Here is a 24479-nt window from a genome sequence, read left to right on the forward strand (position 1 = left end):
TAAATAAACAGCGTGGGGTTGAATATTAGAGTAGTAATTCTTGATGAAAATTGTCTCTTTTTGTCTTCTTTGGGCATTTGCAGCTCAAGATATGGAGGTGTTTCATGCAGAAAAAGTCCGAGGCGTGCATATGAGTCAAGGTTCTTTCATGCTGGGTGCGAGTACTTAAGAGTTCAAGCAGGGTCCTGGGTTTCCAAAAACTTTTTTTTTATCCGGCAAGAAACACTTTTACGGATTAACACCCATCAGCATCATGTTCATCCAAAACGAACACGTCGGCGACAGATCCCGTATGGAGGATTGGAGAAGTATGTTTAATTCTGACTCACGATTACCCCACGATGAGTGAAAATTATCACTTCAACAAAATGACTAACCTTCAGTTCGTGGTTACGACCCTTTATCTCCCCCAGACTTGTTACAACATGAGTTCCCACTTTCCGACAAGTGTAAAGACATCATCTTGAAAGGTAGAGAGGACGCTTGTAACATATTGAATGGTAAAGATGACAGGCTCATCGTTGTCATTGGTCCTTGCTCGATCCATGACCCAAAAGCAGCTCTCGACTACGCTGACAGATTGCAGAAGCTCGCTGAAAAGCACAAGGGAGAGCTTCATATTGTCATGAGAGCCTACCTTGAGAAGCCCAGAACTACCGTGGGCTGGAAGGGTTTGATTAACGACCCCGATATCGACGGTTCTTTCCAGATCAACAAGGGTCTCAGGATCGCCAGAAACATGTTCGTCGAGTTGACTGAGAAGTTGCCCATTGCCGGTGAGATGTTGGACACCATCTCCCCACAATTCTTGTCTGATTTGTTCAGTGTCGGTGCCATCGGTGCCAGAACCACCGAGTCGCAGTTGCACAGAGAATTGGCTTCCGGTTTGTCATTCCCTGTCGGGTTCAAGAATGGTACTGACGGTACTCTCGGTGTTGCCATTGACGCCTTGAGAGCTGCGTCGCATCCACACCACTTCCTAAGTGTTACGAAACCAGGTATCGTTCTGATCGTGGGCACCGAAGGTAACAAAGATTGCTTCGTTATTTTGAGAGGTGGTAAACATGGCACGAATTACGATGCCAAGTCCGTCCAGGACACGAAAGACGCTTTGGCCAAGGCCAAGGTCGTGAACCCAGACAGTCCTAGTGCCAGAATCATGGTTGACTGTTCACACGGAAACTCCAACAAGAACCACAAAAACCAGCCCCTTGTGGCCGCTGAGGTGGCTAGACAGATCTCCGAGGGTGAGGACCAGATTTGTGGTTTGATGGTTGAGTCCAACATTGTTGAGGGCAGACAAGACGTGCCACCCGCTGAGCAAGGTGGAAAGGACGCTTTGAAATACGGTTGCTCCATCACCGATGCCTGCATTGGTTTCGACGACACGGAATTCTTGTTGCAGACGTTGGCTGATGCCATCAAGACCAGAAGAGATTCAAAGAAATAGAACACAGCCTACATGGACTTGTCTGTACCTAGATAATTAAATGCCCAAAATTATTTTATTTACATCTCCATTTTTGCGTACTCCGCGTCAATCAATTCCTGAGAGACAATCTGAGTCAACTGTGGGATCATTTCTTCTCTCTCTTCGATTGTTGTGAACTTCTTCTTGCCACGAGCAAACCAGTAAATGATAGTATACAACGTGTAAGCAACAATAACAGCACAAACATAGTTCATGTTTCCTGCTGTTACAGGCATTTGAGGAGGAAGACTGTAGAAGACCACCGCAAACACAGTCCATGAAACAACGACAACGTTGCAGACAAGTCCGAATTTGCCGAGCCAGAAAGGTCCATGCTTGATATTCTTTCTGCCCTTATGCAACATAAAAACGACAGGAATCGAGTAGGAAATCAAAAGGAAGGAGATACAGCCAATGACAACTGCATTGTAAGCGGTAGTGGATGCCATGTAAATGCAACCAATGATGGCACACCAGCCGCAAGACATGAGATGAACGTTCACTGGAACACCGGTCCTTGACACCTTTGACCAGTAACGGGAACCTGGCAATCCATTGTCTCTTGCAAAGGACCAGCCCAATCTAGCTTGCCAAGTGTGAGATGCAATGTTGCAGCCAACAAGAGTAAGTAGGAAAAAGCACACCAAGACGATGGCACCACCACGACTTCCCAACGCCTGGTAAAATATATCCAAAATTGGCACACCGGTGTTGGAGTCAAGAATCTCCTTAAGATTCCTGATGGAGAAGAACATCGAGATCACATAGATGAATGATGTGAGAAAGCCGATGATAACAGTGCCAATGATGGCCTTTGGGATATCAGTTTCGGGAGAGAGAGTTTCTTCGGCCAAATGTGTAGCTGCATCAAGACAACTGAAGGACCAGTTAGGGTTGATCAAACCAACGATGAACGCAATACCGGAAGAGGACCAGCCTGTACCATTATTGAACTCAACAAAGACAAACTTTGCATTTTGATAATGTCCAGAACTTTTTGCGAGGACAACGATCGTGATGACCACGAAAGAAACCAATGAGACGTACAAAGCCATCTGGGAGATCATCGGGAGAGGCTTTTCGTACAAGTTGAAGAAAATCATCAAGAAGTTCAAGATCTCGTAAGTGATAAAAACGGTCCATCTTGGGGGTGCTTCTGTTTTGCCGGCACCAAGATAATAGGTACCCACAATAGCAGATGCTAGCGTGATGGTGACTGAGGCACTTGTGAACACGGAACCAGCCCAGGCAAAAGCACCACACATATATGAAGCCATAGGTGCATATTTTCTGGGTGCCAATTTCATCGTCCAGTAATATTGACCACCAGCATTTGGCATAGCACTAGCAAGCTCCGATAGCGTCACAGCGATACACATGGAAACACAAGTGATGATCAAAATACCGTAGACAATCATCATGGGACCGCCTGAAGAGATGCCAGTCACTAAAGATCCCGAGATACCACACCAAGAATTCGTGAGGCCAAACCCACATCCCAACAAAGCTAGCGTAGAAAAGTTTCTTCTCAACTCTGGCTTGTAACCAGTCTCTTCTACAAAAGCCAAATTGGCACGAGCTTCTTCATAGTTGAAGCCTTTTCCTTGAAGTGGAGAGATGACTTCGTGAACATCACCCACTCCAACAGACAGTGTCCTGGATGACAGACGATTTATTTTCGTAGAGACATTATTCTTTTTGGTATCGCCGGTGGAAATCGACATCTTTGCTTCAAATATGTTTTTGAATAAAATGAAAGACTATTAGAGCGACGGCTACAAGGGCCGCCTTATTATAGTAGTCATCTTTTGATGTAAGACCGCCTAGTCAGCGCTCAGATAAGTGTCAAAGATAAGATAATGCTGAGACGGTACATACCGATTGAATCAATCGGGTGCACAGGATCTGCGCACCGAATGGGGAAGGTGAAGTCACATCGCTTAAATATTGGCACGAACCGTAGCAGTGGAAAATGTAATTTTTTCAGGCGGGGCCGCTATTGGCGGATGGAAAATTAAGCACACGGTCTATCTGTGAATCTCAAAAAGGTTGACGCGTTCGCTTGTTGTATATGGACTTGCGACAAGTTGACTCAAGATTCGAGACAAGCAATGGAAAGCGATAGATCTCATCTTCACATATCTGAATCAGAGTCTGTTTCTATCATAAGACCAGCTTTCATCATGATAGCCTCCCAGTCACATAAGAGGATGAATATAGTTTCGCTTAGACTGATAAGCACCATGCCGCTGCCTATACCTATCCACAAGCCGAAAAGCTTGAGATCAAGGGTCTTGCAAAGCACAAGCGCCAATGGCAAGCCAAACGCGTAGTATGAAAGAAAGTTGATAACACCACCAATTTTTTGTTGACCTTGAGCCCGGAGCACACCACTTGCCACTGAAGCTACACCGTCAAAGATTTGCAACACCGACACAAGCGGGTTCAAAAGCCGCTTGATAAGCTCCACAACCTCTTCGTCCTTCGTGAAAAGGCCTGCGATAAATCCCTTTGCACTCCAGAGTACGAGGCCATTTAGGCAGGCGACGACTAATCCAAATACGAGACTTGTGTTTGTTGCCTTTTTGGCAGAGAAAATGTTCTGGCCACCAATAAAGTTAGCAATACGAGTTGACGCAGCAATGCTCACTGCAAATGGAACCATATAAGTGAGAGAGGCTATCGACCCCACGGCACTCTGTGCCGCCAATTCAACAGTGCCGAAATACAGGGCGAAAAGGGTCATGATTTCGTATGCCACGTATTCAGACTCAAGCATGACTATACCCGGAATAGCCAAATGCGATAGCTGACCCCATTTACGAAAGAGGTCTGCTATTGAGCAGAACCCATTCCAGCATTGCTTTCCGTCGATGAAGATTGTGTACATGACGAGCAAAATATCCATCACCCAAAAGTTGATGACAGTTGCAATAGGCGCTCCGGCGTAGCCAATGCCGTAAGTCTTGTTCCAGACAAGGAACCACGAAAGGGCAATATTGAGAGGTGCACTGACAAACAAGACTCCAGTACCAGCCTCAAAGATGCCTTGAGCTTGCAAAAAACGTTTAAAACATTCGAAAAAGATGTAAGGAGGTCCTCCAAGAATGAAGATACGGAGGAATAATGTGGTGAGCTCGAGCACCTGCTGCTCCTGGATCACATAACGCAAAAGGTAATGACAATTCCACCAGAACAATGCAACAGGAATAAAGACAAGCATGGAGAACATCATGCACCGTTGAACATGAACAGAGACCATCTCTAGGTTCCCTGCGCCATAAGCCTGAGGACACAACGTATCTAAGGCAGTTGCAATGCCCTCAAAAATGGCCAACGAGATGGTGGACGTCATGGAACCTAGAGATACCGCTGCAAGCTCATTCTTACCCAAGTGGCCCACCACAAGTAAGCAAACAATGGAGAAAAAGTGCTCAAGAACGAATGTCACTATAAGTGGAAGCGAGTACCTGAGAAGCATCCGGCCCTCTCGGGAATTCGTGGTTCTTAGTCTTCCAAAATCTTCGATGCCAACTAGAGCGCCTCCTGTTTTCGTTGATGGTCTAGACAGACGGGAGCCATAAGAACGGCGTTCCTGGGACTCATTGTCGTTTATAGCTGAGTATCTTCTAGCGTGCTCTTCTTGAAGCCAGGAATGGAAGGACTCCTGATCCTCAGATGTAGGCAATGAGCTGAGGGTGGACGGAAGGGATCGGGATGAGCTGATAGATGCAACGTCACTCCCGTCATCCTGACCCATGAAAAACGAACTCAGCTCATCTAGTGATAGGAACGATCTCTGGTCATCACCTCCACCATATGAGAAGAGGGATAGTTCGTGGACGGAGGAATATAGAGACGTCGTCTTCTATTGCTATAAGTATTTGGGTTCGCTAGCTGGTTGATAACTTGCGATAACACCATTTTTGATGTGGAGGTCGAATTCTATGTGGTTGCGATATGGCGCGATGCGTGTGAGACATTAGCAGATTGCTCCTACACCCACCGAGGTACTACCGAATTTTTTTGTTCATGAATACATAAATGCTTGCTGGGATTTAAAATAACATCCAAACACCTCCCGACAACGTCAAGCCCAACACCACTGCCGTCAACACTGCCGCGCCAGCTCTATCTTTGGTGGCCACATCGAAAACGTTATTGTTCACCGATGTGGTGGAATGATTGCCGGAGTCCGGGACTGATTTTGACAGTCCACCTGTGTCCGCAGTGTATGGCACGTGGTCGGTAGTGATCATTGTCATGATTGTTTCCAAAGCGTTGGTTTGTTCACCCAAACCAAACTTACCGTCCCAGCCGTTGTAGTTCCAGTTCTGGCCACAAGTAACGCCATCGTCACCACCAGAGCACGACTGCGCCGCGGCGACAGCACTCTTCTTCAACATCTTGTCTCTGATGTGGTCGTGCATTGATGGGATCAAAGTGGCGGTCAAACCCATGTTTCTTGTGAGAAGAGCGAGGAAGAAACGCTGGTCAGTGTTACACCTGCCCCATGGGGCACATGTCTTCTCAATCAAGATGGAGTTGTTGTAAAAGTAGTCATCAGTGGCCACCAAAATTTCCTCTACTCTTTCCTTCCAGATGTCATCGCCAGTGGCGTTGTAGAGGTAAGCACAACCTCCAAGGAACACACCGTAGATATAGGACCATCTGTGGACAGTCAAGTCAGTGCAGTTAGTCTGGTCATCGGCACCATCGTAGATGATAAAGTCATCATTCTCTTCCTTGTACTTCATGAAACCAACGCCCCACATCCAGTCCCAGATCTTCTCGGCCTCCTTAAGGTATCTGTCATCGTCAGTATAACGGTACAAACGAGCGGCAATATGGAAGAAACAACCGTTACTGATGGAGTTCTTGTAGTTGTAACCGGAGTTCCAGGTGAAAATCTGCCATCTCAAACCACCGTTACATGTAGTGTCGTCCCAACGAGACAGCATCTGGTTGTAAATGGCCTGCGCCAACGACAACCAGGAGTGGTCCTCGTGGTCGGTGAAGTTTCTCTCGGCAGCTTGCAAAAGCGCCAATCCCCAGATACCCTGGTCATCGTTACCCTCAGTCATACTCTGGTTGCTGGGCATGTAGTCCCATTTGGACCCCGCCTGGTGCAACATGGCATCAGACAAGATCTTCTCAAAAGTCTCGTTGTCAGGCTTACAAAAGTGCCAGTAGTCAACCCAACCGCCAAACACTTCTCCGGCATGCCACCAGTAGTAAGGCGCAACGAACCCACCAACGGTTCCACCGTACGAGAGACCTTCGTAGTAGTTAATTTGACCTTGCACAATATGCTCGGCTGCTTCACAGACACTGTCGAGACTGTCTGGATCGAGCTCCATGGCCCAAACGGCCAGGAAAAGCAGGAAGGGGAAAAGCCACCACTTCATGTTTCTGCTACTGGGAAAGATGGGTGGATCAGGTAAAAATAGTTGATAGCGCGACGTACTTTGGCTATGCTGGGGCAGCGATGCAGGTCCCTCCACACAGCCCACGGTGATGCCAAGGCGACAAGCCTACGAAAAAAAGGTGCCATTTATTCTTGGGATGGTTCTTGCTGATTTATTTATGTGACCATGGAGTGGATTTACGTGGTACGGGCTGGCGGGAATGCTATGGGGCGATTGCCATGGGAACTGGCTTAAGGGTTCGCAGCCATTATCAGCATGGGTACATCATAGCCAAGGCAGAGTCCCGTCAGTGAGCGTAACATTTTTAAAAATGAGTTGGCTTTTAATATCGAAGATCATCAAGAACCACGCCATCTTGCATCGGATCAGTCTAGCTGAAAAAGCCTAGGGATCTCGTACAAAGAGCTCACAGCAACTCTGTTGTTAGCCACCATCACCAATTCATCGCTATCCAAAGTCTCTGTAGCCTGGGCCTCAAAGCAATCGTTGCTAACCTGCTTCTGCTGAGGGCCATTTCTGAAGAAAACACTGGTTCTTCCCCTGTCCACAAGCACACCGTTCCAGCCAGCTTTCACTGCTCCGACAAAGTCCTTCTCATAGCTGTCGCCAACATGCCACAGGCTCTCTAGAAACTCTTGCATGCCGAGCTTTGGCTCTTTGGCCTTGTCTATGCTGTAGAGCTCCGAGGCAATGGAACGGAAAAAGCCTCTTTCTGGCTTTTCGGTGCCCAAATCGTACGAGATGTAGACGTGTGGGTTGGCAAAGTACTTGTCAATTCCAAGCGCCTTCATGATTGGAAAACACCGATCGTCAGAGTTGCTCGCGGCAATCAACTTGATATTGTTCTTGTTAAGTTTCTCAAGCACTGGCTTGACATCGTCATACAACTTGTAGGCTTCAGCGGAAGAAAAGTAATCCAAAAGCCTGTTGCACAATTGAGCCGACTTTTCATCTTTGGAATAGTGCGGAAGTCCGTATAGCTTCACGATAAGCTCCAGCCACCAGTCGTTGCTGTTTTCGATCTCATCGCTGTATTTGCCATAATTGGGGAATTCCTCGAGCATTTGGTTATGCAAAGCTGGGAATTCCTCTTTGATGCTCTCCAAGGACTTTTCAATCTTAAACTCCTTGCTTGAGATTTCATGGTACAGTTCAGGAATCGGACGTCTAGGCGTGTAAAGTGTACCCCAGAGATCAAAAGAGACAAACCTGGGTTTAGGAAACAGGCTGTCTGCCTGAGACTTTGTAATTCGATCTGGCCTCAAAGGATCAGAAATTAGCAGACTGCCACGGGTACTCATTCTTCTATAGATTGCACGAAACATGGCAGATGGATGTGGCAAGAAAGAGTCAGAAGGCTATATAGGTAGCTGATATTGTGCAGGTGATTGCGTACTACAGATTGGGGTTTTCGCAGCCATTTCCGTTGCGCCGGTAGATAGGTCATATTTAACCAAGGAACACTTCCCACTCCCATTCCTTCATCACCAGGTTCCAATGTGTTCGACTACAGATGCTCTGTTCTGCGTCTGAATCAAGCAGTGCAGCCATTAGTCCGTTGATCTCGGAGGCAAGCCGGTGCAGATCGTCACATACTCGCTGCACGGTGATGGTGGACTCCTCCAATTCCCTTCTCTTCTTTCTTGTATTCTCATCTTTTCTTCTCCAAACTTCCTTGACAACTTCGAAAGCGCGATCAACATTTCCGATCCAGAGACGCTCAGAAAGAAAAGCCCAACGGCTCTCGCACCAACGGCGTTCTTCGCCGGGCATAGCCTCACAAGAGCTCACAAGCAAGGGGAATATATGGATAATGTGGAGATTAGAGGAGGTAGGAACGGTAGCAAGAAGCACAAAGATCTTCTCTGCGAGTTGATGTGATGGCAGCAGAGGGATCTCAGGAACAGCCTGGTGTAAATACAAAAGGGTGGCTGTTCTGTATGCTTCTGCCGTGGTGATACACGAATGGACATCCCACGATTCACCACCAACTCCGGTATGTCCTGCAAATCCACTGGTGGCAACCTCTGGCTTCCAGGCTAGAAGCTTTTGTCTTAGTTCAGAGGCTTTGCCGATGTTGTTGAGGGAGTTACGAACTGTCTTTGGCAGTCTCTCTTTCTCTTTTCTCACCTGTGAAATCAAGCTTGCAACCTTGCCCATGATCAGAAAGAGAGACTGTGCACACCCTAGTAAAGGATCAATAAGATCGCTGTTCAGAAATGAGCAGTTGAAGTCCTCGAAGAAGCCCCCAAAATTACCACTAGAATTCAGCTCAGTCTCAGAATGCGTGGGCGAATCCTTCTTTTCCAACATCAGGTCTTGTTCTTGCTTTATCTTCTTTTTATGAGTGGAATGGATTATGCTGGTGATAGTTGCAACGAGATCAATGCCTCTCTCATCTTGCCCAGATTGTACTGTCATCTGTGAAAGAACATGAAGGTAAATCCACTTGTTGAAAATCAACTGAAGATTTTTCGGGACGATGAAGTCAGGTTGCTGATTGTTGTTCTCACGCAATGACACACAACCCTCTTCGATGTGTTGCCAATCGTGATCATCCACAAGCTTGAGCTTTTTTCGTATTTGAGCATCAGCTGGGCTAGCGGCAGGCAGCGCCTCACGCCTACCCATGTAGTCTTTTATGACTGACAAGACTTTGTGAATCAAGCTTCTAGCACCTTTGAGATGAGCTATTCCGCTTGAAGTGTGAGTATCCCAAGATTCACTAATCGCCAAGTTGAGGCATGTCATCAACGCAACATCAGGGGGCAAGGATGATTGATCTGCATCCTCCTCAACACTTTTGAGTCCCGCTGCAAGTTCGAGGATACACTTTTTCATATAAAAGCACCCTTTAGATCGTAAGTTACCACGTTCCGACGGAACTTTTGCATTTCCAGCGAGATGGAATAGTGTCATTGATGCGATGGAATTGAATACAAAACCGTATTCTCTGGCTAATGGTACATACAAGATGTTCCAAGGATTCTCATTCTGCCCACATTTGATGGAGAGGATTCCTGAGGTATGATTCGCGTACAAGCCAAGGATGTGTTCCTGCTCTGAGGTATGAGTCAAACTCTGATCGGAAAGTGTTAAACCAGTGTTCTGACGGAAGCTATCTGGGTGTTTAGAGATTGATTCTGACTTCATTGAGGATAGTTCGTCCATTTGAGGAACATTGAGCTCCAACGGGCTAAAGGATGGATCGGAATAAGGTTCACCTAGACTGGGCTTTTCCACGGATGGGTCAAATATCTGATGCATAAGGGCTGAAAGTGATGGTGTTAAATTGAGGTCAGCCATGGACTCTTTGTTGAATGGTGTTTCACCAACAGACGGAGAAGAATCGTCTCCTACCACCGATTCTGAGAGAACAGAAGACATCTGATCGGATGAGCTTGGTACCATTGGTAAGCTCTGCAGCTCTGAGCTAGGTTCCTCGGGGATGGTCCTGCTAGGTGGACAATCGCTCTTGATCCGAGATCTGAACTCGACAAGGCTATTATGAGGTTTCTCTTGATTAGCATCCTCGTCATTATCGACGTCTGATAGACTCCAGCTGCGACGCAATTTCTTCACGGCGGGTTGTCTGTGAGACTTTTCAGCTTCTAGGTCTTTGAGAGACTTGCCAACCACAGACACGGCAGCACTTTCTAGAGCTGCTTTAAACTGATTTTCATTTGACCGAGGTGTCATTTTTGGCAAGACAGACAGTGACTGTCGTCTTTTGGATGGTACAGCAGGTGGGAACTCTGGGTTGACCCATCTGTAACTGGATGGGTAGCCTCCGCATTCGATATTCTTTTTAGCACATTTCAAGCAGGTGGGTTTAGTCTCATCACATTTTGTTCTTCGCTGCTTACAGGTGATGCAGCCATTACGGGACTTTGTCTGTCCCTTCTTGACTGGTTTGGAGATCTCCACTATGGGCTTCGGATCTGAACCAGTACCAACTGTACCCACTTTGGCTACCATATTCGAGAGTGGGAAGATTGCACCAGATTCGCACAAATAAGCAACCCCGGATTTCACATCTCTTTTTTAATAGAATGTGCGATAACAGAGTGACAGCCGAGAGATAACCCGAGAGATAGGCCGCATCCCTATGCGGAAATGAGATCCGAGATAAGGTCACATAGCTAGTCGGAGGGGTCAGCCATTCTGTTTATGAAAAAATGGTACAGTCATGGAGAGAATAAACTTTCTCTTGCTTGACTGTTAATATATATACTTCCATTTTTTAGGAAATTATTTCAAAACATTTAGGCGATAGTCTAAAGCGGTATTCGCTATGCTGGGTGCCGCGATTTTTTGATAAGCTTGAACGCACCTCCGTGAGATACCGGACCCATGGGAAGCACGTATACTTAAGAGTGTCTTCCTGAACACTGAGATACTTGATTCGAAGGCCAGAATACGTCAAGAGGGGCAAAGAAAACTCAATGTGAATATCCCGATATTTGTTGAAATTTTTGGCATTCTTCTGTAAGTCATCGAAAACGGATGATGATTTCCCTCCAACGCCGTAGTACTTGTTGAGTTCATCGGCTGTAGTTTCCTCTGGGACCTCTGCATCAGGGGCTTTTGGAAGCAGGTAGAACGCAGTTGTGAAATCACTTTCCTTGAGGTCCTGGGCATTTTCGATGGCGAATTCGGCCATGAGCCGCACAACCAGTTTAGACCCAGGGACGTCAGGAAGCGTCCATGTTAATGTAGAAGAGTCGACTTCGAACAGCGCCTCACCTAGTTCAGCTTTGTATCGAAGATTACCATCACCCTTGCCGTCCAAATTGAATAGTATTGGTGAGATAGGGATTCGGACGATAAGGGGCTTGCAATGCAATCTTTTCTTGTATGCTGTCTTGAGAGAGCATAATATTTGAAGTTTCCCCTCTGATTTGATGATTTTGAAGATGGGCTCGATCATCACGAGCGGCTTTTTTTCTTTTCTCCTCAGCTGGGCGACATTGTATGAAAAAAGAGTGAATTTGTCGTCCGGAGGAGTGAAATGAATGAGATTGTTTTTGTAGACTGAAGAGAGCTCAACGCACTGGTGGAATGACACGTTGGAGATGGGTACCTTGAGTCGCTTCTCGGGTTGGGGGTCTGACCTTGCTGAGGTGATGGAGTCAGTGTCTAGGTTATCGACGCTTTCCGAGGGCTGTATGAGATTTTCTTCTTGTTCAGGTGTCTCATGTCGTTGCTCCTCTTCCTCCTCTTCACCGCCTTCGAGTTCAGTATCGTACTCGACCTGAGATATGTAACGCTCATTGAGACCAAGTCGACACACTGGCATTCCCGATAGATAAGATTTGACTTCGCAAACACCTGATATGTCATTGTTTTTCACGGAGTTGGTCTCAAGATCAAATAGGAAGTTGCATCTCTCAATAATATCGATGTAGATCTCGTTCTTCGCGTAGAATATGCCCTTGGGTCGCCAACTGATAGCCAGCGCTTGAGTACGCACAATTGAGCTGTTGATGAAATTAGCTTGTGTGTTATTGAGAATATCGGTCTTGTCAGCGAGATTGTGCGTCGACTTGTGCTCTTTTTTGTTCTTCTTGGTCTTATGTTCGGTTTTGGCGGAGCGTCGCCTGACCCTGAATTCGTCATCTGAGCTCGATTCCAGTTCTGAGCCGTGTTCATACTTGCCACTTTGTGGCCGGTTGATTTGAGTCTTGATGTACTCCTTCAAGATATTGTAGTCTGTGAGTTGCACGATGCCGAAGTCCATGCACTCATCTAGTAGCTCGTACACGAGCGAATGATTGTCCACTATCTTCTCTCGGGTTAAGCCATCATCCTCGATTTGAGTTCCGTTTTCACCCTCCAGATCTTGTCGCTTCAGAACCTCGAAATAACGGACTAGGATCTCATGTAGCTCATGCAAAAACGTAACGGTCAGTAAGGCATTGACGTTCGCCCGAGCTGCGGCCATGATAATAAGGTCATTTTCACCCCACAAGAGCATGTAGGTCATATCGAAGTCGAATATGAACGGCGTCCTTTCTTCAGGTTGCATTTTGGTATAAAGATGGTAGAACCGTTGGACCACAGCATGTGGATCGTGTATATCATTGTAGTAGATTCTATGTAATAGGAGTTCACACCGCAGGTACTCCACATCTGAGTCTGGCCAATGGAGGATGAAAACCGCCGAGACCATCTATAATCACTCGGTGAAGCCTGTAGTTTATTGTTGGAGTTGAATGTGAGTCTCGGTGCTAAACTATGAGAGACCTGCATCTCCACAATCGGGCCGATACACCTACTACTTACGCTTACTGGTCATCATGAGATCGACAGCAAGAACGTTACAGAAGGCTTTGGATAACCTTCATATCTCAGAGCATTTGAGCTCTATTAACAAACTGGAACCTGCTGGGTCATGGGAACTCATATCGAAGTCTGGCTCTGTGGGGGTGGAATCTTCTCTAGAGAGTAACTATAAGTTCAGAAATTTCGCCAAAACGTGGCAATTCCTCAATGGCGTTGCTCAATTAGCTCACAGCCAAAAGCATCATCCCACAGTGACGACTACCTACAATAAGGTGAATCTCAGTATCACGACCCACGATGCTGGAAACCAGGTTACTCGAAAAGACCTAAAGCTTGCCCAACAAATTCAGAATTTGTACGTCGAGCAGGCGGAAAAATCACCAGTGAAGGACAAGAAGACCTCAACTCTTCTTCAGGATGCTCGGAGCATGGTGGACCAGAAAAAAGCAGCAGAGGTCATCGACAAATTGACGAAACGCTAGAGCATACATTCTATTATACACTAGAGAAGTTCTTCGACATCTCTAACGGCCTGGCAGTAAGCATCCTTGACACGGATGGCGTCATAGGTACCTTCTAGACTGACGATCTCGGTATGCTCATAATCCCAGATGTCCTTGATAGTCTTGCTATCCACCACCTTTCTGCGCTTACCAGGCTTTTTGGGACCGCTTCTTCTCTTGTGCGCCCCCACGTCATCACCAACAGTTCTCACATAAGTTACCTCAAACGGAGGAACTCCGGTGAACTTGAAGGAAATTTCAGCTTGGTCTCCTTCATGTAACTTTTCAATGATAATCCCACCGTGACTGATTTCGACGGATGGGAGAGCATAGATTTGCAACTTGAGCTCTTCGTATTTTTCGGGAATTTTCGTGTAGTTCACCAAACAACGGCTGACGGAAGCGTCTTGTAAAGCAACAATAGAAAGCTCTCCAGGCTTCGCCGCCAACCTTTGGAAGTCATGGCCCACCTCGGCTTTTCTGCTCTGATCATTGAAACTATAATAAACCACGAACGGCGAGATTCCGTGCAATTTATACAAGACGTGGTCACCAACACAGTAATACGGTCTAAGACTCTCCTTTCTGATCTCGGGTACCTTCGTCACTGAAATTGCAACTGAATTTTGGGAACGAATGTTGACATTCTTGCAGGTATTACCATCAGAGACACTGTCAAAGATGACAAGATGATCCCCAATTGTGAGAATATCCGCCAATTCGGCACCGCTAAATTTGACTTTTCCAAGGTCAACGTAGTTGTCAACAATGTCGTTTATCTCAAACTTCTCGAATTTGTCAGTGTTTGTGTGTCTGATGGAGCCACTGACAGAAAAAGGCGCCGTACCTTTGAATTCAACTGGAAGAGTAATAGAAATCTGATCCACATTCTTCACCTTCGATTCGCAGATCTGGATATGCAGCAGCTCTTTTCCAATCTTGAGAGATGGATTAGGGAGCACGGAGTAGCGAATAGTCGATGGAGTTTGGTGATAATCAAGTCTGGATAATACACGTTCCGTGTAAAGACGGTCATACACTTCGGTGAAGGCGTGCTCATAATTGCCTTTTTGGTCAGTGGGTAAATTAATAATCTCCTTCAGCATTGGAACGATGCCACTGAGAACTTTACCGTCAGGATACTCTATTCTGTGTTTGGCTTCGAAGGGCCCAGAACCCTCGATTTGTGGTTTGATAGCCAAGTTACCATTCTGACAAACCAGTTTCAAATGAAGTGAATGCTCACCATCAAAATGCTGCTTGAGAAGATTGTCTTCGTCGGTGGTAAATGTGAGGTTAGGCTTCGGATAGTATGTGACTTTCACCGAGGACTTTGCATTTTTAACAACACCGGGGCATTTCTCGTCCTTGAAAGAGTTTATCCTGTAGATTCCCTCCTCCTTTACCGTTATAGTGTCTCTAGCAGTGATGGAGATATTTTTGATATCGTCGGCGTCATATAGGTTTTGAACAGCTAACTCAAGCTTCTTAGCAGGAGAACTCGATATATGCCTGTAACTGAACGGGATCTGGACAGAGTCACCCTCCACAATTTTGAAGGATTCATCACGGGTGATTTGAACCTCTGGGACATATTGTCTAGCTTTAATTGTCACCGTGCCTTGGCCAAGGATTTCAACTGGGCAGTCTAGCGAATCCCTAACGTCGAGGAGATCCACCTCAAATTCACCGCCTTTCTCAAAGTTTGGCGTCACAATCTCGAAAGTCTCGGCGCCCAAACTGGAGATCTTGTCTTGAGTCACTACCTTTTTAGTAGCCTTGTCAGTAATTTGGTAACCAAATGAGAATGGAGGGTTGCCACTGAACGATAATGGGATTTGGGCGTTTTCTCCCTTACAGAGATGTATTTCCTTGGAGACGGAATCAGCCAATAAAGAGAGTGCCGAGCGTTGCCTGGAGTATATGGTGAAGGTGTTGGATTTTTCATCAATAGGTATTGCCGGCAGTTGATAGTACGCATCTTTCAATTCTTTGAAAACCACGACATAACTTCCTTCTCTCTTCGGCTGATACTGGAACTTGAGGTTTTCATCGGAAGTAGTTTTGGTATGCGTCGCCAATCCTCTGTCATTAAGGACAGGCTTAAGTCTACCAGTTTCATTCTTGAAAACCTGATACATCAACTTGAAAGGTGCCATACCGCTGAATTTGACATCAAATTCAAGACCAATGTCACCAACACATTTATCTGTAATCGGGTTTCCTGCAATCTGTACTTTAGGAGGATCTGGTGTCGTCACAATGAGTGGTTCTGCAACCACGTCACACGGACAAGCCTTATCGAACCCATCGATGAGTCTGTAGGATCCCGAGTCCAGTATCTCGATACCCTTACGGAAGTCCGCTGCATCGGTGAAGGTGTGTGTCTTGTTTACAATAGTACCTCCATCTCCATGTGATTGATGCTGTACCAAGAGCGTCAATGGATACGATACATCATTTTCAGCTTGGAAGTAGATGCGCTTTGTGGAATTCACCAATAAGGGCTTGGTTGGAAAGCGATCAATCAAGTGAACTTTGGGGGATCTGTTAAGGTTGAGAGAATACAACACATCTTTATCTGATGATGATGGATTGTACTTTCTGCTGTTACCCAAGTAGTCAGTTACTCCCAAGAGATGAAATTTGACAGAGCCCGGAGCACCTTTAATGAACGATTGGGGATGCTTGAGAACTTCTTGTTCAAGGGCATTTCTTGTCAACTTAACGGCATTGGTAATGGTCTTCTCTTCGTCGGCAGTACTCTCCGTGACAGTGGCATTGAATGTGCTTATGTGCCTACCGTTAATTTCAGCAGCCATTTGAATTTGCAAAGGAAGCACTCCGTAGGACTCGACTAGCGGCAATGGCCATTCAATGTCACCCGGGTTTTCACCAATACAGTTGGTCTGAGAGTATGTCCGATCAAGGCCAGGATAAACGAACTTAGATGTTGGACAATGTGCAACTGAGAACTCAGATTTGTATGACCGAATAACTGCCCCTTCCTTGTCCGTAACTCTAGAGATTTTGTAGGTTCCAGGTTTCTTGATGTTAATTTCCAAATAGAATACTCGCTCATCCTTGGATATGTAGCCTGGATAGCTGGAGAGGTGGGAGTAATCTCTGCGTAGTAGTTTATTGACATCTCTAGCGGAGTACTCAAGGTACGAAACCTCTTTCGAGGGAGATGTATGCTGGATCTGCATGAATCCAATATCAGTTGTAGTGTTGAATTCAATTGGGAGATCAATGGAAGCAGGGAATGTGGAATAGGCATTGGATGAGGCCTCCAAGCATAGCTGATCGTAATGGAAAGGATTAAGATGCACCGACAGCTCAGGAAGGTAGCGAATGGTATAACTACCCTTGAAATGTGCATTCATGTCGCTGACTGCCTGTGGATTCACCGAATCGCCGACTATAGTGAGCTCTTTGTTGCGGAAGACAAGATTCCACAATGGTACAAATGCACCCGAAAGAATCGGGATTGCTGAGTCACTAGCCAACATAAAAGTGAATGCAGTGGCCACAATGGTCAGTAGTAGTGTCACCAAGGGCAGAAACCTTAGCAATGGCACATTGAGCACCGGTAGCATCCATAGGAAGAACCCATCTATTATTGCATACTTCAACACAAAGGTGAAGTTATTAAGGGATGTGAACAGTTCATGTGCTGTACTTCCACTATCCAATGCCATATGGGCGGAGAATGAGTCCGCCTTGATTAATAGTATGTCGTAGATTTTCCAGCATTGGATGAGCACAAAGATGGAGACAAGAAATAGTCTCTGTGATGCTTGGTCTATGACGTTTTCTGGGATTAATAGAGAGTCATCTTCGAAATCATCATTGGCTTTTTTGGGCCGCTCATCCCTCAGCCGTCCAGCCATCTCTAGTAGTGTAAGTTGTTGATGCTCGAAAAAGGTAAACAAAAAGGTGATGCACACAATGGTTGCAACTTGAGCAGAACCCACAATAGACACGCCAAACAAATTGAGGAGGAAACTTCGAAAGATTATTTTTCGAATCGAAAATCAAAACTAAAATGGTAAAACGAACTTTAGATCGGTGTTATATAGAATGATGTTTCTAAGTCACTCTTCAGCATGCTCATCCGTTGCGAGGGTTCCATCCTATACTTGTAGAAGCGATCTTCCAACTACTGATTACGATCACCTGGATGCAGATTATATTGCGCTTATAATGTACACGTGAATGTTTAGTCGGTCATCCACAGACCATGCTTCTTAGTTTGAGTGACTTTGATAACGGGCAAATCCCACCCAATACCACCATCACCAATGGCAGCACCATACCTAGGAACCACATAACATTCACGCTTGCTGGCAGTTATGTTCTTGGGACCGTATGGATGGCCAAGTGGTTTCGAATAGGTGATAAGCGAGGAAGCCTTTGCAACATTGGCCAATTGCTTGCCTGAAATGTCAACCAATGCCTTCAATTTCAACTTCGTGACCTTGCCTTCAGTGGTATTGCTGCTCATATTGAGCAGTTGGTAGATCACGTACTGTGGAGGTGTCTTTCCAGACGATGCAATGACGGACCCGGGGTGGATGTAAACGTATGGGTCAACCTCTGGTCCGAATTTGTGTCCCATGGTAGTATATGGAACAGCAGTAACAGCGGCTTTCTTAGATAGCTTGATTTCAGCATCAATGGCATCACTTCTAATGGCCACTTGATCAACAAATCCAGATGCTATGAATTGCTTGATTGCAGCAATCTGCTCCTTGGATGGGACGCCTAGCTTCTGTGTATGATTGTCTAGTTTCTCTGCTATGGTATCAGCCGAAGTGTTGTTGGCCACAATTGTGGTGACCTGTTTTCTGAGCTTTGTGATCTCCTCCATAACCTTGGGTTTGAGGAATTGGTCTCTGAGGAAGTTCGACTTCTTTGCCGGTGGTACATGATCAAAAGCACAGACGGCACTCAATAACTTCAAGGCATCTGAAAACGAATCAAGCTTTGAGAAAACTGCTCTTGACTTGTGGAACTTGCCCCTCAATTTTCTTTTCTTTTCGATATCTCCTTGTGTCTCAATTTCATCGTCAGAGTCTTGCTTTTCCTCCTTCCCTAATCCCAACTCATGCTCTTCGAGGAAAGGATCGCCAACAGATAAAGCGGAGACAATTGCAATAACATATGGTAAGCACTCCAATTGGTTGCTGATGATGAGGATTTTTGCAAATCGTGGACTAAGTGGGAAGAAAGACATGGTCTTGCCGAGTTCAGTGATAGTCTTGTTCTGCTTGTCCAATGCTCCTAATATCACAAGAAGCTTTTCGGCCTGTTTCAATGCGAGTCTATCTGGTGGAGTTGGGAACGGAAAGTTGACTATCTGATCTATTCCCATACTCTTCATCGTGAGAACTGTACTCTCCACTGGCATTCTAAGAATTTCAGGCTTGCTGAACTGTGGGAAGTATTCCTCATAGATAGCAGAAGAGAATAATCTGTAACAGTGGCCAGGTCCTGTTCTTCCTGCTCTACCAGCTCTCTGGTCAGCTGATGCCTTGGAAACCCAGTCGACTTCGAATGATTGAACACCGTTTTCCTCGTCATACTTCCTCTCTTTGGCACGTCCACAATCAACAACGTAACGAATTCCTGGAATAGTAAGCGAAGTCTCGGCAACGTTGGTTGCAACAATACACATTCGACTTCCCTCTGGTGGGTCTTGGAAAACTTTCATCTGCTGTGCGGTAGGAAGCGTAGAGTAAAGAGGAAGAACATAAAGAGGGTCAGTCTCAGACTGACCCGGTTCGGGTTTCTCCTCAAAACCTTCTTCCTCGTCACTGTCCTCTGCAGAGTCCGATTCTGACCCATCGAATTCTTTCTTGCCTCTCAAAGCAATGTCGAGATCAACATCTTCCGCCTCCTGTACCACATTGTTACTAGCCTTGTAGCTGACCCCGTTATCGTCGGGGTAATGTTTCTTACCCTTCTTGAAGGGAAACTCATTCCTCAACTTCTTAACAAGACCGTTAATTTCGTTTTGACCGGTCAAGAATATCAATATGCCACCCGGTGGAAGTCTCTTGTGAATCTTGCAGGTCTTTCTGAACGCTTCATCCAAGTAATCAAATTGAGTTTTCTTGTTGAAATGAACTGAGACTGGGTACTGACGAGCATCAACCTGAATAATTGGAGGCGGGCTGGAGAAAAGCTGCTTGTTCTCAGAGAAATCCGAAACTCTCAACGTAGCAGACATGATAATAAGCTTAAGGGGCTTATTACGTGATCTTCGGAGTTTGACGATACGACTCAACATGCCGATCAATATATCCGTGTTGATGTTTCTCTCGTGAGCTTCATCAATAACCAATGCAGAGTACTTTGTGAGGAGGAAGTCTTGCATCATTTCTCTTAAAAGAACACCATCAGTCATGAATTTGAGAGCTGTGCCGTCAGGTTGACCCTCATTTTTGATAGTTGTGTCAAATCTGATTTGATAGCCCACTCTCTTTCCGTGAGTTTCTCCCAACTCCGATCCAACACGATTTGCCATGGATACAGCTGCAACTCTTCGCGGTTGCGTCACACCAATCATACCAGGGTAGAGGTCTGATTCGACATTTCCAAAACCGGCTTCGTAAAGGAATTGAGGAACCTGCGTGGTTTTACCCGAACCTGTCTCACCACACAAAACTATGCAATCATGATGGTGAACGGCTTCCATAATTCTATGTTCTTCTCCAAACACTGGAAGTTGCATACGCAGTTGCTGGATTTCAAGTGGGCGGCTCACGTTGACATAGAAGGCCTCTCGTTTAAGGTTCATGTCAATAGGTATAGCATTTTCGTCGTCTGAGAATGGCTTGTCATCATGAAGTCCCTTGCTGTATTCGTCAAGCGTCTCTTTCTTGAGTTCTGGAAGAACCATCTCAGTTCTGCCCTCAAGCTTTCTGACCTGCTCCTCGGCCCATTCCTTGAAAGAAGCAGCCACCTTGGAATGCTTTGGTCTGTTCTGTAACAATCTTGGAAGCTCACTTTCATCTTCTTCACTGGACTCTTCCTCGTCTTCCTCCTCGCTACCTTGTTCAGAGCTTTCGGAAGTACCCTCGTCTTCCTCTTCGCCCTGGATTTCGTCACCAGATTCATCCTTGATCTGGACATCATCATCCTCAGAGTCTTGGGCCTCCGAATCATCAGATTCCACATCCTGTTCGTCAACATTTTCATTGCTGTTGACGTCCAGCTCGGCTTCCTCGTCCTCGCTGCTGACGAAATCGTTGTCGTCTTCAATTTTGGCTCTCTTTTTTTCTTCTTGCTCAACCTTGAGTCTCCATGTATACTTTTTCTTGGCTGGCTTGTCGCTTTCAATTCTAGTGATGTTGGAGAAGCCAAATCCGATTCTTGAACCACCAAACTTTTGGGGCCGGAAGTCCACGAAGGAGGATTTGGTCTCCGTTGATGGGAACTCGTCTTCCTCTTCCTTAACATCGTTTTCTTCATCCAGCTTGTCAGACCAATCCTTGGCCTCATGCGTCTCATACAAAACTTCCTTGGTGTGATCGTCTTCTCTTCCCTGTCTCTCAAGGTCTATGGCTTCAATCATCTCCTCTTTACGGGTCTGCTTTCCCTTACCTAGAAGCTTCGATGGGGCTAAATGGGATGTGTCGATCTTGGTTGCGGATAACTTCTCGAGAAGGGCTTTCTTTTCTTCCCTCTTCAACTGATGCTCGATGTACTTATCTAGTCTCTTTCTCTTTGCTCGAGACAACTTTGCCTCTTTTTCGTTTTCCGTGTATAAGGCCTCCGCAAGTTTTCTTTTCCTTTCGGCCTTTTCTTCATCGGTCATCGGCTTGAGTATATCGGCATTGGGGTTACTCTCAGTATGCAATAGGTCTTTAGGCTCATCAGCATCCTCGGTGCCATCGTCTAAATGACGAGTGAATTGCTTCTGTCTTGCCTTCTTTAAGGCAGCTTGCTTTGCAAGCATACCAGCACGAGCCTTTTCATTGAACCTTTTTCTGTATTTACCCATGCTGGTTCAGATTCGACTGATCTTGTGGATAAGCCCATCGCCATTTTTTAGTACCGATGAGATCACGTGAATGGCTTCATAATTCGTTTTTGAAAGGAACAGCTCCAAATTGGTAAAAAATCGGTCACCCATATGGTGACATCAGATTGAAGTTTTGAGGTGAATCTATTTCTTTACGGATGACGATGGTGTGGTATTTGAAGACAACGTGCTATATTTGAGACCCTCGCGAAATGGTTGCAAATTGATGGTCTCTGCCAAGGAACATTTTACAGATAAAGAGCAACAGTTTCTCTGCTTGATGTATGAAATTTCCACTCAATTGCATTCATAGCTTACATCTGGTTTAGGAAGCAAATGAGGGAGAGGCATATCCTACTCATGATCTCCTTTGCACTTTCTAAAGCGCATTCTGGTAAACAGGAAATTGATCAGTTCCTATGCCCGGTTAAGCTGTAGACAAAACGAATTTGTTCTTCATTTGGAGAAGTGCTTAATCGAACTCTACCCAATCTTTATATGCCTCAAACCCATTCTACATTACTTCCCTCGAGAAATCATTTGTCGAATCGTTGTGTAATTCCACTTTACGTAACGGAAACTACACTTCACTGACGAAGCCGGCGGTTCTGTTAAAAGCTAAAATTTTTAGATTATTATTCCCCACTGTGGGGCTGCTTACGATCAAACTCCGGACGTTTAAGCGCATCCGCTGCTGCTATTTCCTGCAGTCCACATCAACAAATCCATTAGCTCCACAAAATTTAAAGTCCACTACTCATGACATACAAGGATATCCACAAACAACGTATGTACGCCGTTTCGAATTAGATCTAACAAATACTAATGACCAGTTATTTTCACTACGCTAACGCTCAATTCGTCAACGCTATACTCCACTGAAAATGTCAAGCTTGCGCACTCCGTCAGTAACTTGAACTGCTCAGAGCTAGTCCTGCTGGAGCTAGGGCTTATAAATTCCTCAAAGACCCTTATAGGCCTGTTTCCAGTGTACACCAGTGGGGCAGTCACCAAGACTTTCCTCTTGATATACTTCATGAAAAAGACTCTCCACAACCCTGATGGTAGCAATGATCTTGTCACTGTGGTTACTTTGGCGCATCATGATGTGAACAAAACCCTTATTCTATCCATTCTCAAGAAGATTATGGACAAGTACTTCGAGTTTCGAAGCGAAATGAGCTCCATAGCGGAGAATGCCGAGTCGGCCCTGGAGCAACAAAGCAAAAGTAAACCAGGCGAATTCAAATTATACATGACGCAAATCATCAAATTTGAGGAGATGCAATACGAATCGAATCAGCGCATGTATAACTATGGTGCTATCAATCGTGGTGACGATGATAGCGATGCGTCAGGCCCACTGAGTGGAGACGTAATTACACCAAACCAACTTTTATTGGCAAATGAGGAGGTGGGGGAGGTGCGTCTGTTGATGCTCGACAATATAAACAAGCTCATGAATCGAGGAGACAAAATCAATTCCCTTGTGGACCAAACAGATCGTCTCACTTCCTCCTCTCTGGTCTTCCAACGGAAAGCACAAGCCATCAAGCGAAAAATGTGGTTTAGCAACGCCAAGTTTGTTATCGTATGTGTGTCATTATTTGTGCTCTTGCTATACTTTTTCATCGGTTTCGAATGCGGGTTTCCGTTATTCGGCCACTGCATCAGGCATTAAATAGGTTGATTTTTATAGTCAACATTACTCGTCATCATCTTCGGGAGCTTCAGTAGTGTCTGCATGGTCTGTGTCGCTCTTCTCTCCTTCGAGTTCCTGGTCATCCTTGCTAAGCAAAGCAATAGGATTTTGAGAGCGCTGGTCCCCGCCTCCTTCGTCGTCTTCAGGGTTCTCATCCTCATCGTCCTCGACCTGGGTGTTTACCTCGGTGTCATCGTCGTCATCTTCGTTCTCGGGCTCCTCATCGTCTTCTTGCTCTCTCTTGTCAGCACTTATACTGTTCTCCGAATTATCCTTTAACTTCTTAGCCGAAGGACCTTCGTCATTTTCGATACCAGCAGCCTTGGCCTCCGCTTTCTGCTTCTTCTTGATCTCTGCGTTGTGCTCAAAAGCAGCCAATTTCAGCTGTACCTCTGGAACGAAGCCCATAAGCTCGGCCTTTTCCAATGCTTGCAAAATATCAGCCGAGTTCACCGTTTTACGGTCTGCATTTTTAGCAATGTGTCTAGCATGGAACATCAAGTGGGAAACAAACACCGTGGCAGATCTTTGCAATGCTGTTAAAGAGTCCTTGGAGATGATCATGTTTCCATCGTCCGACTGAACAATGTTTTTTGCAAGCTTTTGAATCACAGACTTTGGGAATAGTATCTCGTCTATGGAGACAAACTCGCTGTCTTTGTGGCCTTGTGGGAACTTTCCCTCGGCATTTTTTCTCCAACCCTTTGGTGGCATCGTACTTGTGGATATTTCAGAAACGCGTTGCGCGATATCAAGAGTGGTAGCTCGACACACCTGTATACGTCAGACGAAAGACCTATAAGCTTCATCAACAGAAATAATTTTGGAATCGTCAAATTTGCTCTAGAAATGCTGGTCTATGAGTTTTTCCAATATAATCTGATTTGTTCATCTGTCGATCTCCCATTGCCATTTTCCATCTGTGGACCCATTTGAGAGTGGCTGCTAAACTTGATTCGCTCAGATAAGGTGAGTCTGTGGTCTTGACAGATGAGTGGTATCTATCTTAATTCTTTATTTGACAATGTGACCGTTGAATTTGCGCAGCTACATTGCA

General features: G+C 45.6%; 8 protein-coding genes across 8 annotated transcripts; 3 read left to right on the forward strand and 5 right to left on the reverse strand. All coding sequences in view use genetic code 12, as the record gives it.

Annotated features, from left to right (window-relative positions):
- Positions 1–253: 253 nt before the first annotated feature.
- ARO3 (3-deoxy-7-phosphoheptulonate synthase) lies at positions 254–1450 on the forward strand (the record flags this gene model as incomplete). The annotated part of the gene is made up of 2 exons (XM_025481588.1): positions 254–308; positions 384–1450. The coding sequence occupies 2 exons, from the start codon at positions 254–256 to the stop codon at positions 1448–1450; spliced, it is 1122 nt and encodes a 373-aa protein (XP_025336206.1).
- A 59-nt stretch (positions 1451–1509) lies between these two features.
- Positions 1510–3195, reverse strand: CXQ87_003105 (uncharacterized protein; the record flags this gene model as incomplete). The annotated part of the gene is made up of 1 exon (XM_025481589.1): positions 1510–3195. The coding sequence occupies one exon, from the start codon at positions 3193–3195 to the stop codon at positions 1510–1512; it is 1686 nt and encodes a 561-aa protein (XP_025336207.1).
- A 410-nt stretch (positions 3196–3605) lies between these two features.
- CXQ87_003106 (uncharacterized protein) lies at positions 3606–6831 on the reverse strand (the record flags this gene model as incomplete). Its single annotated transcript, XM_025481590.1, has 2 exons — positions 3606–5251; positions 5550–6831. The coding sequence occupies 2 exons, from the start codon at positions 6829–6831 to the stop codon at positions 3606–3608; spliced, it is 2928 nt and encodes a 975-aa protein (XP_025336208.1).
- A 434-nt stretch (positions 6832–7265) lies between these two features.
- On the reverse strand, positions 7266–12928 carry CXQ87_003107 (uncharacterized protein; the record flags this gene model as incomplete). The annotated part of the gene is made up of 3 exons (XM_025481591.1): positions 7266–8141; positions 8497–10833; positions 11234–12928. The coding sequence occupies 3 exons, from the start codon at positions 12926–12928 to the stop codon at positions 7266–7268; spliced, it is 4908 nt and encodes a 1635-aa protein (XP_025336209.1).
- A 271-nt stretch (positions 12929–13199) lies between these two features.
- Positions 13200–13667, forward strand: PHHB (4a-hydroxytetrahydrobiopterin dehydratase; the record flags this gene model as incomplete). The annotated part of the gene is made up of 1 exon (XM_025481592.1): positions 13200–13667. The coding sequence occupies one exon, from the start codon at positions 13200–13202 to the stop codon at positions 13665–13667; it is 468 nt and encodes a 155-aa protein (XP_025336210.1).
- A 20-nt stretch (positions 13668–13687) lies between these two features.
- Positions 13688–21699, reverse strand: CXQ87_003109 (ATP-dependent RNA helicase; the record flags this gene model as incomplete). Its single annotated transcript, XM_025481593.1, has 2 exons — positions 13688–17581; positions 17953–21699. The coding sequence occupies 2 exons, from the start codon at positions 21697–21699 to the stop codon at positions 13688–13690; spliced, it is 7641 nt and encodes a 2546-aa protein (XP_025336211.1).
- Positions 21700–22479: 780 nt separating this feature from the next.
- CXQ87_003110 (uncharacterized protein) lies at positions 22480–23401 on the forward strand (the record flags this gene model as incomplete). The annotated part of the gene is made up of 2 exons (XM_025481594.1): positions 22480–22507; positions 22554–23401. The coding sequence occupies 2 exons, from the start codon at positions 22480–22482 to the stop codon at positions 23399–23401; spliced, it is 876 nt and encodes a 291-aa protein (XP_025336212.1).
- Positions 23402–23425: 24 nt separating this feature from the next.
- On the reverse strand, positions 23426–24136 carry DPB4 (DNA polymerase epsilon noncatalytic subunit; the record flags this gene model as incomplete). Its single annotated transcript, XM_025481595.1, has 1 exon — positions 23426–24136. One exon carries the CDS (start codon positions 24134–24136, stop codon positions 23426–23428), a length of 711 nt encoding a protein of 236 aa, XP_025336213.1.
- Between the last annotated feature and the right edge of the window lie 343 nt (positions 24137–24479).

Source organism: Candidozyma duobushaemuli (genome assembly GCF_002926085.2).
Source record: "Candidozyma duobushaemuli strain B09383 chromosome Unknown C_B09383, whole genome shotgun sequence".
In the NCBI taxonomy this organism is placed as follows: Eukaryota; Fungi; Ascomycota; class Pichiomycetes; order Serinales; family Metschnikowiaceae; genus Candidozyma; species Candidozyma duobushaemuli.